The 16,066-nt window shown below is 40.1% G+C and overlaps 1 protein-coding gene across 1 annotated transcript in view; it reads right to left on the minus strand.

The window, feature by feature from the left end:
- The window catches only part of LOC117510210 (dedicator of cytokinesis protein 5-like), a 117,351-nt gene that overhangs the window by 18,096 nt on the left and 83,189 nt on the right, over positions 1–16,066 (minus strand). Inside the window, exons 12-17 of the mRNA XM_034169829.1 lie at positions 11,987–12,129; positions 11,703–11,828; positions 11,453–11,577; positions 11,203–11,301; positions 1,373–1,445; positions 1,151–1,254 (exon numbers count right to left, since the gene is read on the minus strand). Of these exons, the coding sequence (XP_034025720.1) occupies positions 1,151–1,254; positions 1,373–1,445; positions 11,203–11,301; positions 11,453–11,577; positions 11,703–11,828; positions 11,987–12,129 (670 nt within the window). The remainder of the gene's footprint in view (positions 1–1,150; positions 1,255–1,372; positions 1,446–11,202; positions 11,302–11,452; positions 11,578–11,702; positions 11,829–11,986; positions 12,130–16,066) is intronic.

A 16,066-nucleotide genomic window follows, 5' to 3' on the forward strand; every position in this document is an offset into this window, starting at 1 on the left:
GGTGACGAAAAGTCCCTCTGTATACACAGCTGCGCTGTGAGAGCTCCTCTCCCCGACCAAGTCTTGGCGATTAACTTATCCCATCAGCCACAAAGAAATAAAATAAAATAATGTTAAAATTAGTCAGTTTTGTTTGTGTCAACAGTGTAACGTCCAAAGGGAACCTGAACTACACTACCCACAATGCTCCCTGTGTCAACCAGCCAATCAGGTGTTGCGCTTAATGATGACATCATCAGCAAGCAACAAGCAGACAGTCTGCCACAAACACACAACAGACAGACTAAAATGTTTGATTTTAGGGTTTACAAACGTTATTGACCATTAAGCTTTGCTAACTTTACCAGCAAAAAAAAAAAGTTATCAGACGGAAAGTTATTAGAACTAAATTTATCAGAAGATAATTGGTCCGATGATGGTTTTAAAACTTATCTGAAACGCTAATTCACTAGCAAAAACATTAGCTTCCATAATTATCTGTTATTGGATTAGCTGAACTGTGCCCACCACTGAGTCTGGGATATGGGGATCTTTGTTTGATGTTCTGCAGTTAGTTCAGCACATTGTTGATTTTGTTTTTCATTTAAAGTGCTTTATAAATAAAATTATTATTATTAGTAGTAGTAGTAGTAGTAAATTCCCTTCCTCCAGCAATTGCAACACAATCTTTGAACCTTTGCACATGCACACATGCACTTCCTCCTTCATGTCATCTGCAAGCTCTAATGCAGCAAACTCACTATATTTGGCATGGAATTCCCACAGAATAAATACTTTACCAGCAACAATGTAAATTTTACCAGGTTTTTGTAAAATCGAAGAGGATTATATTTATAGGAAAAGCAAAATATAAACAGGCAACAGTGGACCTTAGTGGCCCCCAGGTCCCTGTCATTAGCAACAATACTTTACATATAACATGCAAATAAATAAGAATAATTAATATATAAAAGAATAACTCCAAATTATATGGAAAAGATGCCAACATGGCACAAAGTAGGTTCTCTATTCCTAACCTGGATCTGACAACCCGAAATTTCAGTAGTTTACAACAAAGTTACTGATGCAAATTTAGCAGACCCACTGACTGACTGACTCCATTAATCCTGTGGAGCTCTCCTAATCCCAGGGAAAAATCCTGCTGCATTACCTTATAGACGATAAGGTCGTGCTTGTCATCTCTTAGTGTTGTTCCGTCTCCTCTCATAAGTCTGACGAAGGCCATGCCGAAGGGCTTCTCTGATTTGTCTCGAGCTGAGGGAGATACAGGAAGGCATCAAATAAAAACAAACCCACAGTCACTCAAACCACATTCATCATGCTAGCAGGATTACATGTGGGCGCTGCTTGTACAAATAAGACATTCACTCACAATCCTGGGAGGATCTGTGTCGAAACATCACCCTCAGGTGACAGCGGCACACGTCTTCAATGGGAATTGTCACCTTGAAGGCATGAGGGGGAAAACAGGTCAGTATGAGCACCGGATTAGATGCATGGAACAAAAATGTGTGGTGAAAGATATGTACAGGGAGCACATTCTGTGCTGTTATCTTTTCCAGCAGATTATTTCACTATATTGAGCTACAGCAAATCCATTTAAGGAACTAATTAAAGAACATGAGACATGTGTGGAGCAACCCTGCTCCAGTGTTGGCACAGTAATTTACCAAACAACAGCACCACAAATAAATGACATCATATACCAGATGTCTCACAGGGAATATATTCAGAGCAAGCATCACGTAATTTTTGGTAGTATTTGTAATTATTATACATCTGACTCAAATGCTTTGTTCTGATTGGCTGATTCGCATGTAATAATTGCAATACTTTTCACAATAAATCATCCAAAGTTAACAATAGCCACATTATTGACTGAGGCTGCACCATTTCAGGCAACATCATGGCGGAGAGCAGAAGGTCCGTGGATACTGATGGGATAAACACTCTGCTATCCAACTAAGACAGTGAGAGTACCACGAAAAGTATCAAGAAAAGTTCCACACTGTTCAAGGAGTTTTTAGCAAAGGACAACGGGAAAGATTTGCACGGTGTTTCACCCGACGAGTTCAAGAAGCTTCCCACTGCCACACTCAACCATGAACTGGGACAGTTCTACACATCAGTACGCTCCAAGTCTGACCAGAGGCTGAATCACACTACGATGAAATCACTACAGTACAGGATATCCAGGTACCTTAAGGATAAGGGTACTGACATTATGGGGAATCCTGAGTTTCTAGTAAAAATAACCAAAAATAGAAATTTAAATTAATTATTTGTTTCTAGTAAATTGAAATTAATTATTTGTTTGTAGTAAAAATAGCCAAAAACAAACAACAAAAAACTCTTGTATACCCCCAGACCTCCCCAAATTTTTGTTTGCAGGGGATACAAAACCCGGGTTTCTTCACACAAAGTTATGATCTACAATGCTCTATTTTAATCCATTTGCATGGTCTGAAACACAAAACATCTATTCTGGGGAGGTCCAAGTACTAACAACCAATCAGAGTGGTCCCTGTCAAGTGTCCACACACTCAAGCAAAAATATTCAGCTGCAAGACCAGGAAAGATAAATAAATAAATTAATTAAAAAAACATATTGAGATAGGTCTGCACACTGTGAGGCTCCACATTCTCTTTTATCAGCAGGCAATGTTTATACCTGCAAGCTTTGTATTGGAACTTCATATTGGAGTGCAGACATGTCTCTATTGTGATGTCAAGTTTTCCAACGCCACACATTTTATGTTCCCAAACTATCCATATAAGTAAAGTTAAATATAATATCTCTTCAATCTTTTCAATCACTTAGAAAGTTATACAATCCCTGGCAAAAATTATGGAATCACCGGCCTCGGAGGATTCAGTTGTTTAATTTTGTAGAAAAAAAGCAGATCACAGACATGACACAAAACTGAAGTCATTTCAAATGGCAACTTTCTGGCTTTAAGAAACACTATAAGAAATCAGGAAAAAAAATTGTGGCAGTCAGTAACGGTTACTTTTTTAGACCAAGCAGAGGGAAAAAAATATGGAATCACTCAATTCTGAGAAAAAAATTATGGAATCATGAAAAACAAAAGAATGCTCCAACACATCACTAGTATTTTCTTGCACCACCTCTGGCTTTTATAACAGCTTGCAGTCTCTGAGGCATGGACTTAATGAGTGACAAACAGTACTCTTCATCAATCTGGCTCCAACTTTCTCTGATTGCTGTTGCCAGATCAGCTTTGCAGGTTGGAGCCTTGTCATGGACCATTTTCTTCAACTTCCAAATATTTTCAATTGGATTAAGATCCGGACTATTTGCAGGCCATGACATTGACCCTATGTGTCTTTTTGCAAGGAATGTTTTCACAGTTTTTGCTCTAAGGCAAGATGCATTATCATCTTGAAAAATGATTTCATCATCCCCAAACATCCTTTCAATTGATGGGATAAGAAAAGTGTCCAAAATATCAGCGTAAACTTGTGCATTTATTGATGATGTAATGACAGCCATCTCCCCAGTGCCTTTACCTGACATGCAGCCCCATATCATCAATGACTGTGGAAATTTACATGTTCTCTTCAGGCAGTCATCTTTATAAATCTCATTGGAACGGCACCAAACAAAAGTTCCAGCATCATCACCTTGCCCAATGCAGATTCGAGATTCATCACTGAAAATGACTTTCATCCAGTCATCCACAATCCACGATTGCTTTTCCTTAGCCCATTGTAACTTAGTTTTTTCTGTTTAGGTGTTAATGATGGCTTTCGTTTAGCTTTTCTGTATGTAAATTCCATTTCCTTTAGGCGGTTTCTTACAGTTCGGTCACAGACGTTGACTCCAGTTTCCTCCCATTCGTTCCTCATTTGTTTTGTTGTGCATTTTCAATTTTTGAGACATATTGCTTTAAGTTTTCTGTCTTGACGCTTTGATGTCTTCCTTGGTCTACCAGTATGTTTGCCTTTAACAACCTTCCCATGTTGTTTGTATTTGGTCCAGAGTTTAGACACAGCTGACTGTGAACAACCAACATCTTTTGCAACATTGCGTGATGATTTACCCTCCTTTAAGAGTTTGATAATCCTCTCCTTTGTTTCAATTGACATCTCTCGTGTTGGAGCCATGATTCATGTCAGTCCACTTGGTGCAACAACTCTCCAAAGTGTGATCACTCCTTTTTAGATGCAGACTAAGGAGCAGATCTGCAGGTGTTAGTTTTGGGGATGAAAATTTACAGCGTGATTCCATAATTTATTCCTCAGAATTGACTGAGTCCATATTTTTTTCCCTCTGCTTGGTCTAATAAAGTAACCGTTACTGACTGCCACAATTTTTTTTCCTGATTTCTTACAGTGTTTGTTAAAGCCAGAAAGTTGTCATTTGAAATGACTTTAGTTTTGTGTCATGTCTGTGATCTGCTTTTTTTCTACAAAATTAAACAACTGAATGAACATCCTCCGAGGCCGGTGATTCCATAATTTTTGCCAGGGGTTGTATACACACACACACACACATATATATATATATATATAAATATATATATATATATACATATACACACATATACACACACACTAATATAAACCTACACCACAGATTTCAATTTTTATTCATATTTTCAGTGGGTCAAATGTTTACATACACCAAATTCGCCACTTCAAAGAAATTCAAATTCAAATTTATTAATTTGACAATTCATGACAAACTCGTCTCAAGGCGCTTCACACAACATAAAACAACAACAAAAACTGAATTAAAAATTTAAAACACAATAAAAAGATGACCATAAAAGAATACAAGAATAAAAACACATCATAACACTAATGATAAAACAGGGAAAACAAATGAGTCTTTAAACGTGACTTAAAAGTCTCCACAGTATCAGACTGCCGAATGTGTGCCGGGAGATCGTTCCACAGAGCTGGAGCACGGTAGGAGAAGGCTCTGTGACCGGCAGACCTTTTATTCACCCTGGGAACACACAGAAGTCCTGCACCCTGAGAACGCAGGGCCCGAGCCGGTACATAGGGGCTTACCAAGTCAGCCAGATAGGGAGGTGCAAGTCCATGAACAATTTTAAAAACTAATAACAGTACTTTAAAATCCGATCTTGCAGCAACTGGTAGCCAGCGCAGGGACGTCAAAACGGGCGTAATGTGGTCAAACTTTCTGGTTTGTGTCAAAACTCTTGCAGCAGCGTTTTGAACCAGTTGAAGACCCCTAATCCTGGACTGCGGTAAGCCAGAAAATAGAGCATTACAATAGTCCAATCTAGAAAAGACAAATGCACGAATCAAAGTCTCAGCATCAGCCATAGACAGGATGGGACGAATCTTCGCTATATTTCGCAAATGGAAGAAAGCAGTCCTCGTAATGTCTCTAATGTTGAGATCAAAGGACAACGTAGGATCAAAAATTACTCCAAGGTTCCTCACTTTATCCGTATGATGTATAACACACGAACCTAAGCTAAGTGCTAGCTGATAAAATTGATGCCGATAGCATTAAATAGCATGAAAGATTTCAGAAAAATCCAGATACAGATTCAGTACATTTTTGAAAGCTTCTGAATGACTAATTAAAATTTAATTAAAATTTTAATTAAAATTAAAAGCAAATTTCTTGTCTTGGTCAGGCAGGGAAAAGACATTTTGGCTGACGGCCTATTTTGCCAACAAATCATACCATTTGGAAGATAATTTTGAAAGGACATTACTTTAATGCAAAGCGACCAAGATAACTGAAACTTTGGGGAAATGATCATACACAGAATGAAGTTTAAGTCTTTGATGGATTTATTACATTTTTTATGGGATCTGGGGGGGTTTCTTGGGGTCACCCTGTAGAACACTTTGAGATTATGTCTTTCATAACTCGGTGCTAAACAAACAAGTTGGACTGATATTTGTTATTTACTGTTTAGCTTTTGTTTTCTGCTGGACTTTTATTTATTTATCCATTTATTTAAAAAAAAAAAATTCACCACCACTCAAATACGCAGGTACTGCTTCGGAAATGACAAAATACACCTGCCATGCAAAGAGTCCATCAGTGGAGAAAGTCGAGCATGAATGCAAAGACTCTCGGAGTGGTATACGAGGTCTATTAGAAAAGTATCCAACCTTATTATTTTTTTTCAAAAACCATATGGATTTGAATCACGTGTGATTACATCAGACATGCTTGAACCATTGTGGGCATGCAAGATTTTTTTCACGCCTGTCGGTTACGTCATTCGCCTGTGGGCAGTCTTTGAGTGAGGAGTCGTCCACCCTCTCGTCGATTTTTTCATTGTTTAGGAATGGCTCAGAGACTGCTGCTTTGTTTGATCAAAATTTTTTTCAAAACTGTAAGGCACAACTGAGTGGACACCATTCGATAAATTCAGCTGGTTTTCGGTAAAAATTTTAACGGCTGATGAGAGATTTTGGTCTGGTAGTGTTGCTGTAAGGACGGCCCACGGCGCCTGACGGCGATCTGCGCTTCAAGGCGGCAGCGTCTCGCCGTTTCAAGTTGAAAACTTCCACATTTCAGGCTCTGCTGACCCAGTAAGTCGTCAGAGAACAGAGAACTTTCAGAAGAAGTCGGCATGAGGAGTTTATTCAGACATTCCATTGTTAACGGACTTTTTGTAATGAAAGAAAATGCGGGCAGAGTCGCATGTCGGGCCGGACCCGACCGCGGGGGGGTCGCGACAGGAAAAACACCTCCCTCCGTTGAAAACCTTAACGGGCAAGTTGGAACATGCCCAAGCTGTTAAACAATTTCTCAGTTACTCACTTGTTGAAAGCCATCAAAAGCCGCCTGAATTTTACAAATGGTTTTCAATACGGAGGTGTTTTTCCTGTCGCGGTGCACACAGATTCGCCGAGTCGTCACGGAAATGACTCGGCGAATTTGCGCGCACATCTTTCATTAAAAAATGTCCTTAAACAGTGGAATGTCCGCATAAAGTCCTCATGCCAGCCTCTTCTGAATCTTCTCTGTTCTCTCACGACGTCCTGGGTGAATTAAGCCTTAAATTAGGATGTTTTCAGGTCGAAACAGGCCGACGACGGCGCCTGGAAGCGCTGCGCGACATCCCGCTCCAAGGGAAGTCCTTACAGTGACAGAAACACCCCCTAATCTCTCATCAGCCGTTAAACTTTTCACCGAAAACCAGCTGAATTTCTCGAATAGTGTCCACTTGGATATTCCTCACAGGTCCAGAAAAAATTTTGATAAAGCAACGCGCGCCGTCTCGAGCAGCGTGTGAAACAAAGGAATTCAGCCAAGAGGGCTGAACCACATCTCACTCAAGGCCTGCCCACAGGGAAATGACGTCACCGACACGCGTGAAAAAACTCACGCATGCGCACGAGGGTTCAAGCATGATTGGTATAATCGCACGTCATTCAAATACATATAGTTAAAAAAATAAATAAACGTCGGTTTCTTATCTAAGAGACCTCGTACAGAGAACCAGTGCATAATCGCACCCGCACGCACACAGACACACAATTTAAAGTTTCCAATCCACCTAACCTGTATGTCTTTGGATGTGGGAGGAAGCTGGAGCACCTGGAGAGAACCCACATAAACACGGGGAGAACATGTAGACTCTACAAAGAAAGGCCATGGGTGGAAATCAATCCCATGACCTCCTGGATGTGAGACAACAGTGCTAACCACTAATCCACCATGCTGCCCGCATTACAATCCATGATTAAACAAATAAAACAACATAAAAATGTATCACCATACTGAATATGCTTTATGTATGTCGTGAATGTGATGGCACCAGTACTCTACACTTTCCCTGATCTACTATGTTACATATATTAAAACTCAAGCTTTATCTCAATAATAAATGTCACAGTTTCATCCAACAGAACTCAGACAGTAATATGAAAGACATCATGAATCAATTATGTAAGGCTTAGTCTTGTTACGTCCCGTCATGTCAATCTAACTTTTTGTCTATTCCTCTGTATGCTTGGTCTTGTCATGTCTCGTCATGTCCTGTCATGTTTGCCTGTATCTTTGAAGAATTTGATCTTTTCTAGAATTTTACTTTCTAATCCATTTAATGTTAAATACACTACCAGTCAAAACTCGGGACACACTTTTCTATTTAATTGAAAGGGGAAAGTGTATCCCAACTTTTGACTGACTGTACTCACACACACACACACACACACACACATTATTTATAGATATATACAGTGAGGAAAATAAGTATTTGAACACCCTGCGGTTTTGCAAGTTCTCCCACTTAGAAATCATGGAGGGGTCTGAAATTTTCATCTTAGGTGCATGCCCACTGTGACAGACATAATAAAAAATTAAAAAAAATCCGGAAAACACAATGTATGATTTTTTAATAATTTATTTGTATGTTACTGCTGCAAATAAGTATTTGAACACCTGTGAAAATCAATGTTAATATTTGGTACAGTAGCCTTTGTTTGCAATTACAGAGGTCAAACGTTTCCTGTAGTTTTTCACCAGGTTTGCACACACTGCAGCAGGGATTTTGGTCCACTCATCCATACAGCTCTTCTCTAGATCTTTCAGGTTTGGAGTTTCAGCTCCCTCCAAAGATTTTCTATTGAGGTCAAGTCTGGAGACTGGCCAGGCCACTCCAGGACCTTGAAATGCTTCTTAAGGAGCCCCTCATTAGTTGCCCTGGCTGTGTGTTTGGGGTCATTGTCATGCTGGAAGACCCAGCCATGACCCATCTTCAATGCTCTTACTGAGGGAAGGAGGTTGTTTCCCAAAATCTCACAATACATGACCCCATCCATCCTCCCTTCAATACGGTGCAGTCATCCTGTCCCCTTTGCAGAAGAGCACCCCCAGAGAATGATGTTTCCACCCCCATGCTTCACGGTTGGGATGGTTTTCTTGGGGTTGTTCTCATCCTCTAAACCTGGTAAGTGGAGTTGATTCCAAGAAGCTCTATTCTGGTCTCATCTGACCACATGACCTTCTCCCATGCCTCCTCTGGATCATCCAGATGGTCACTGGTGAACTTTAAACGGACCTGGACATGTGCTGGCTTGAGCAGGGGGACCTTGCTGCCCTGCAGGATTTTAAACCATGACAGCATCATGTGTTACTAAGGTAATCTTTGTGACTGTGGTCCCAGCTCCCTTCAGGTCATTGACCAGGTCCTCCTGTGTAGTTCTGAGCGTTCTCAGAATCATCCTTATCCCACAAAGTGAGATCTTGCATGTAATCCCAGACCGAGGGAGATTGACAGTCATCTTGTGTTTCTTCCACTTTCTAATAAATAATCATAACAGTTGTTGTCTACTACCAAGCTGCTTGCCTGTTGTCCTGTAGTCCATCCCAGCCTTGTGCAGGTCTACAGTTTTGTCCCTGGTGTCCTTAGACAGTTCAGCACAAGAACAAACCCTAAGCACCAGATCCATAGAGGCAGTAGTCTTCCACACCTGACAGGACCCAAGTTGCAGACTGCGCAAATGTGCCCCAGAGACAGTCCAGCACATAGTAGCAAGATGCAAGATTACTTCAGAAATAGGCTATGTTCTTCTTCAATGCAAAAAAGAAACTTGTAGCTGCAACATTTTTACCCAACCTGGACTATGGTGACCTCATTTATATGAATGCACCAATTCAAGTATTGAAATTGCTGGATTCTGTTTATCATGCTTCATCACAGTTTATTACAAACTGTAAGCCTCGCACACATCACTGTGAACTTTATGCACGTGTGGGCTGGCCAACACTGGAGAATCGTAGACGCACTCACTGGTATGCATCCATTTATAAGGGTATTCTGTGCCTGCTCCCTTCATATTTGTGTGAATATATTCAACCAAAAGCGGCTGGACTGTATTATTTGCGCTCACAAGATGCACTGCTATTGTCTGTACCAAGTGTCCGTACAGAAGCTGGTAAGGTGGCATTTCAGTATTCTGCCCCCACAACACGGAACAATTTACAAAAAGACTGGAAATTAAAGGAACTGTTTTCAATGGGTCAGTTTAAAGTTTTGCTCAAAGGTTTGGAAACAAAAGCCATAGTTTGTAAATGTTTTTACAAACTATGACTTTAATGTTTTAGGGGAGGTGATGGTCTAGTGGTTAAGGCATTGGGCTTGAGACCAGAAGATCCTTGGTTCAAATCCCAGTCTTACTGGAAAATCACTAAGGGCCTTTGGGCAAGGTCTTTAATCCCTTATTGCTCCTGGTGTGTAGTGAGCGCCTTGTATGGCAGCACCCTCACATCTGGGTAAATGTGAGGCATTATTTGTAAAGCGCTTTGAGCGTCTGATGCAGATGGAAAAGCGCTATATAAATGCAGTCCATTTACCATTTATTTATTTTTTAAAATAGCCTTATGAAATTGTTATGAAATTGTTTGTAATGTCCTGAACTGTTGTGCTGCTGTCTTAGCAGGACACCCTTGAAAAAGAGATTGGTAATCTCAATGGGACGTTCCTGGTTAAATAAAGGTTAAATAAAAATTTAAACAAAAAGATGGAAGGTGGGACAGAGTACACTGAGAGACACAAACAAGTGTCAGGAATCGTTTACAAGAACACCTGTGCTGCATACAGATTACAAGTCCCCATGTCCTGATGGGAGACGCAACCAAAGGTGGTTGAGATCGACCAGGCTAATGTCCAGTGGGACTTCAAATTCCAGACAGACAAGCAGCTGCTGGCCAACCAACCAGACATAGTGGTGGTTGACAAGGGACAGAAAACAGCAGTTGTGATTGATGTGGCAATCCCAGCTGACAGTAACATCAGAAAGAAGGAGCACAAGAAAAATCAAGAAGTACCTAGGGCTGAAGGAACAACTGGAGCAGAACGTAAAGTCCCAAGTTGTCCCATTAGCAATAGGAGCACTAGGAGCGGTAACCCCCAAATTGGAAGAGTGGCTCCAGTAGATTCAAGGCACAACATCAAAGGTCTCTGTCCAGAAGAGTGCAGTAGTCCTAGGAACAACTAAGATACTGCGCCGAACCTTCAAACCAGGCCTCCAGTAGAAGAGCTGAGGTTGAGGAACACACATAAGATCCAGAACACACATACCAGTTTTTTTTTTTGTTTGTTTGTTTTTTGTATATAGGGAAAGGCTCCATTATGACTGGAGTGTATATTCGCATGATATTAATATTTCCACTCAGCACAGATATTACCCATCTGTAGTGTGTTAGTGTACATCCTTCAGATATTATCTTACCTTCACTGTTTCATTCCAACAAGGCTGCTTCACTTGGTAGTAAATGACAGACTTGTACTCTGTGATGCCATCATAACCAGCCCCAGGAAATATGGCCTTCTGCAAAATATGAAAATATGAAATGTATTTATCCAGTAACAACAGCAGCAACATGTTCTTTTGATGTGTCTCCATCAACTTAAAAAAACCCTTTAAGATAAGTCTTGCGACCGCAGTCACTAAAACCATCAGTAATGAAAATGTGTTGTACCTCCACAGCACAGCCTTCATCATTGTGGACGCTCAGTATGACCTCTACATTTTTTGGTGTCTTCTTTTTACCGCGGTCAAACTCACCCTGCAGCAAGGTTACATAAATATCATTCCTCACGTTTCCTAGGGAACAGAAAACATATTATCAGGCAGATGAGCCAAGAATTTATGAAGCCTATGTAAGTAATTAAAACAGGTACGGCCACAGTGAAATTGGGGCAACGTTGAGCATCAAAGCTTCCAGGCACCTGGAAGGATGATTTCTGGAAAGCCCATTTTTCTCACAATGGCCGTGCTGCGGTCCACAAAGTGGGGGTAGTCCTTTCTGACCTGAGCAAGATCTCCAGGGAGAAGCTTCAGGGTCACAAACAGCCCTGCAAGCAAACATTACCAAAAAAAAGAAAAATTCAATGAAGCACACACTGAAAGGTTACACCCTGCAGACTGCCCACACACCATCTCTTCCTCTCAAAATAAAAAGATCAATTTCATAGTAACTTTTTGGGGAGAGTCTCTGGGTACATCACTTTACCCTGGCCTTTGTGATTGACCTCCCGCGTGGCGATGACTTTGTTGAAAACGGCAGTCAGCGGCTCGTTCTCTCCTATGACTCGAGACGGGATAAGCGGAGACATGATGAGCTGCCTCTGACGGATGTAGGTTTCCATAGCAATCCTGAGAGAGGTGCATCAAAGATGCGAGAAGGAAATTCAGCTGTCACTATTTCTGACAGGTGACAAACAAATGGACAGAGGAGTTGGAAAGGGAGCGTGACACACCGTCTGTCTCTTCAATTCACACACTATCATTTTTCTCATGCGACTTCCATGTAACACTGCAACAGAAAATACTGAAACTATGTTTTCTGCTGCAGTCACAAAGACAGATTCCCACTGTCCACTGGATGATGCATTTCCCTTGACATTTCATTATTGATTATTCATCCACTTCATGATTAAACACACCGACGGCAGATTAATTACTCTTTTTGCATGGACAGAATCATCACTACACTTGAAAGATTACAAGTTGTCCTGTATTACAGTTCTGTGTTTTTGTTAGTGCTGATTTTCCAGAACTCACAGGCTACAGCTTGAACAGTTCTACATAACTTCAACAGCCACAAATCACAGCATGGGGTTGTGTTTCCTCCATAAAAAGCCATACACAAGCAAACAAAAAAAAAAACATCTATTAACATACTGCTTAAAAAAGTGAAAAAGAAACACAATGGCAAGGGTATGTTCTAAAATTTTAAATAAGTAACAATTTATAGTTTTAATAAGTGTAGAATCTAAAGTATTGAAAGGAACAATTCTTTTCCCCAAAAAACCTTACAATCTGGAACATGGACTTCAGCTGTTAGGAGTATTTGGTTAAGAATGCACTAAATATTTTTGTATTAATGACAGTGGGGCTGTGAAAATAAAAGCACTAGATTTACAATTAATATAGACTGTTCTAACACATTAAAAATTAATGTACTTCCTCATGGTATGTAGTTACCATTTTCCCTCCGTTGGCTGTGTCAAATGAGAGTGCACAATTTTACTTGGTCATCACAGTACACTTTACCAATTAAGGGTAAAACTATGAAATAAAATATAGAGCAGGTAGCTCAGCGGATAAGGAGTTGGCCTGCCAACACATAGACCTGGGTTTGGATCCTACTCATACTACCTGTCTGTGTCTTTGGACAAGACACTTTATTTGCATTATATCAGTCCACCTAGATATAAAAACGGGTACTGTCCCTGGCTGGGGAAGTAACCTGTGTCATACCGGCGTCCCATCCATCCACATTGTGCCAAGTAATTCGAAGATCAGCATCAGCACCAATGGATCACGGGACCTACGTATACAGGACTAACAATGGCCAACTCAATGTGACACAGAGTGTGCTCATAATATGAGAGCAGCCACCACGCAATGCTTTCCTGTCCTGGATGGCACACACTGTGAAAAGAACAGGTCAGGTCATGTCTGGCAGCATGAACTGGATATTCTTATCCACCACCTTCTGAAAACACCTTAGGTCCACAACGGCTACCAGCAAGACAGATTAGGGTAAATCCAGGTTACAGGTTATTGCTTAGCATCCAAGTCTCACAACCATATAGTAATACAGGAAGCACCAGGACCCTAAAGACTTGGACCTTCATTATTCTGCAAAAGCATTGCCATCACCAAACCCCTTTGTCCAGCAACTTCATGAATCAGAAAACTCTTTCCAGATGTCTCTTGATCTCAAAGGCAGAGGACTCCACCAAGACAAGTGAATCTTATCACAATTTCAACACTTTCAACACATACAGATACACGTGATGGCCCTGAGTCCAAAAAGTCCTTGAGAGCCTGGATTTTAGACATGATCCAAGACAATTGCAAACTCAGACACTGATTCCTCACTCAGCCTATCAACTGCAGAAATCAGAAAAAAATAGATTCTACTACAGCATCATCCATGAAGCCAAGATCCATAAACCTTTCCCAGCCAACAAAAGCACTGAAGCCACGGGTTTCCACAACCTGACCTGTCCCAACACTCAGTCCATGCAAGCACTGAACATTGTTGGAGTCAGAACACATTGTGGACAAACTCCAGTTTTCAATGGGAAAAATTCCATTTGTGATTATGCTGCCAGTTGAGGGGATGGGCCACCATAGTTTGGTCCTACAACCAAACAGAAACTGTTACTCCAGTTACCATGGGCATCCTCAACTTTGATCACAGTACAAGTTATCTTTCTAATATTTTATATCACAGAGCCAGTGAAGAAACCACTTTGGTGGAGACAAGTGACAATTACTGAAAGCTAAAATTGAATGTTTCTTACTAGCAATTAGGAAAACACACTGAACAATTTTGTGTAAAAGGAAAAACTATGCCAGAGTGTGTAGATGATAGCCCTGAAGACAAAAATATATATCTGAAGGTGGAATATGTAATAAAAAGCTACATAATATTTAAAGCAATCACAAAAATGTTTGATGAACAACATGAAAATAATCAATCCTACAGAAATGCTTTTTCTCTAATGCACCTAAAGAAGGTGGAAAAATGAAACCAGAAGCAAATATAGGCTAAATCTTGAATTTGGCACAGACATGAAGAATTAGTGAAAATATTCTGGGGCTCTTCCATCTAGAATAGCTGTGAACATTCTGCCGCTTTTATCCCCACTGTGTGCCTGTGCGATAAAAATATGTCTTTGAAAAATACAAATGCAATGGATTTTTCAAACCTATTTTTTAAAATGAAACAGGAAAATTGAACAACATTCTTAAAAATATTTGATGGGAAAAGCAGCAAGTAAATAAAACTCAAGTCAAATTTTCTTTATTATTGTTAAACTTTGATGTCAAACCCAACTGCTACAACTCAAACATTTTAAAGAACCCGATTACCTCAAAACATTTAAACTTCAGGTCACTCAAACGATTCAGCCATCAAAACCTAAACACCCAATTCCAATGAAGTTGGGATGTGTAAAATGTAAACAAAACAGAATACAATGATTTGCAAATCCTCTTCAACCTATATTCAATGGAAAACACCAAAGACAAGATATTTAATGTTCAAACTGATAAACTTTATTGTTTTTGGGCAAATATTTGCTCATTTTGAAATGAATGCCTGCAACACGTTTCAAAAACCTGGGACACTGTGTTTCATCACCTTTCCTTCTAACAACACTCAATAAGCGTTGGAAACTGAGGACACTAATTGTTGAAGCGTTGTACAACCCCTGGCAAAAATTATGGAATCACCGGCCTCGGAGGATGTTCATTCAGTTGTTTAATTTTGTAGAAAAAAAGCAGATCACAGACATGACACAAAACTAAAGTAATTTCAAATGGCAACTTTCTGGCATTAAGAAACACTATAAGAAATCAAGAAAAAAAGATTGTGGCAGTCAGTAACGGTTACTTTTTTAGACCAAGCAGAGGAAAAAAATATGGACTCACTCAATTCTGAGGAATAAATTATGGAATCACCCTGTAAATTTCCATCCCCAAAACTAACACCTGCATCAAATCACATCTGCTTGTTAGTCTGCATCTAAAAAGGAGTGATCACACCTTGGACAGCTGTTGCACCAAGTGGACTGACATGAATCATGGCTCCAACACGAGAGATGCCAATTGAAACAAAGGAGAAGATTATCAAACTCTTAAAAGATGGTAAATCATCACGCAATGTTGCAAAAGATGTTGGTTGTTCACAGTCAGCTGTGTCTAAACTCTGGACCAAATACAAACAACATGGGAAGGTTGTTAAAGGCAAACATACTGGTAGACCAAGGAAGACATCAAAGCGTCAAGACAGAAAACTTAAAGCAATATGTCTCAAAAATCGAAAATGCACAACAAAACAAATGAGGAACGAATGTGAGGAAACTGGAGTCAACGTCTGTGACCGAACTGTAAGAAACCGCCTAAAGGAAATGGGATTTACATACAGAAAAGCTAAACGAAAGCCATCATTAACACCTAAACAGAAAAAACAAGGTTACAATGGGCTAAAGACAAGCAATCGTGGACTGTGGATGACTGGATGAAAGTCATATTCAGTGCCGTTCCAATGAGATTTATAAAGATGACTGCCTGA

The sequence above is a fragment of the Thalassophryne amazonica genome, chromosome 5 (genome assembly GCF_902500255.1).
Source record: "Thalassophryne amazonica chromosome 5, fThaAma1.1, whole genome shotgun sequence".
Lineage (NCBI taxonomy): Eukaryota > Metazoa > Chordata > Actinopteri > Batrachoidiformes > Batrachoididae > Thalassophryne > Thalassophryne amazonica.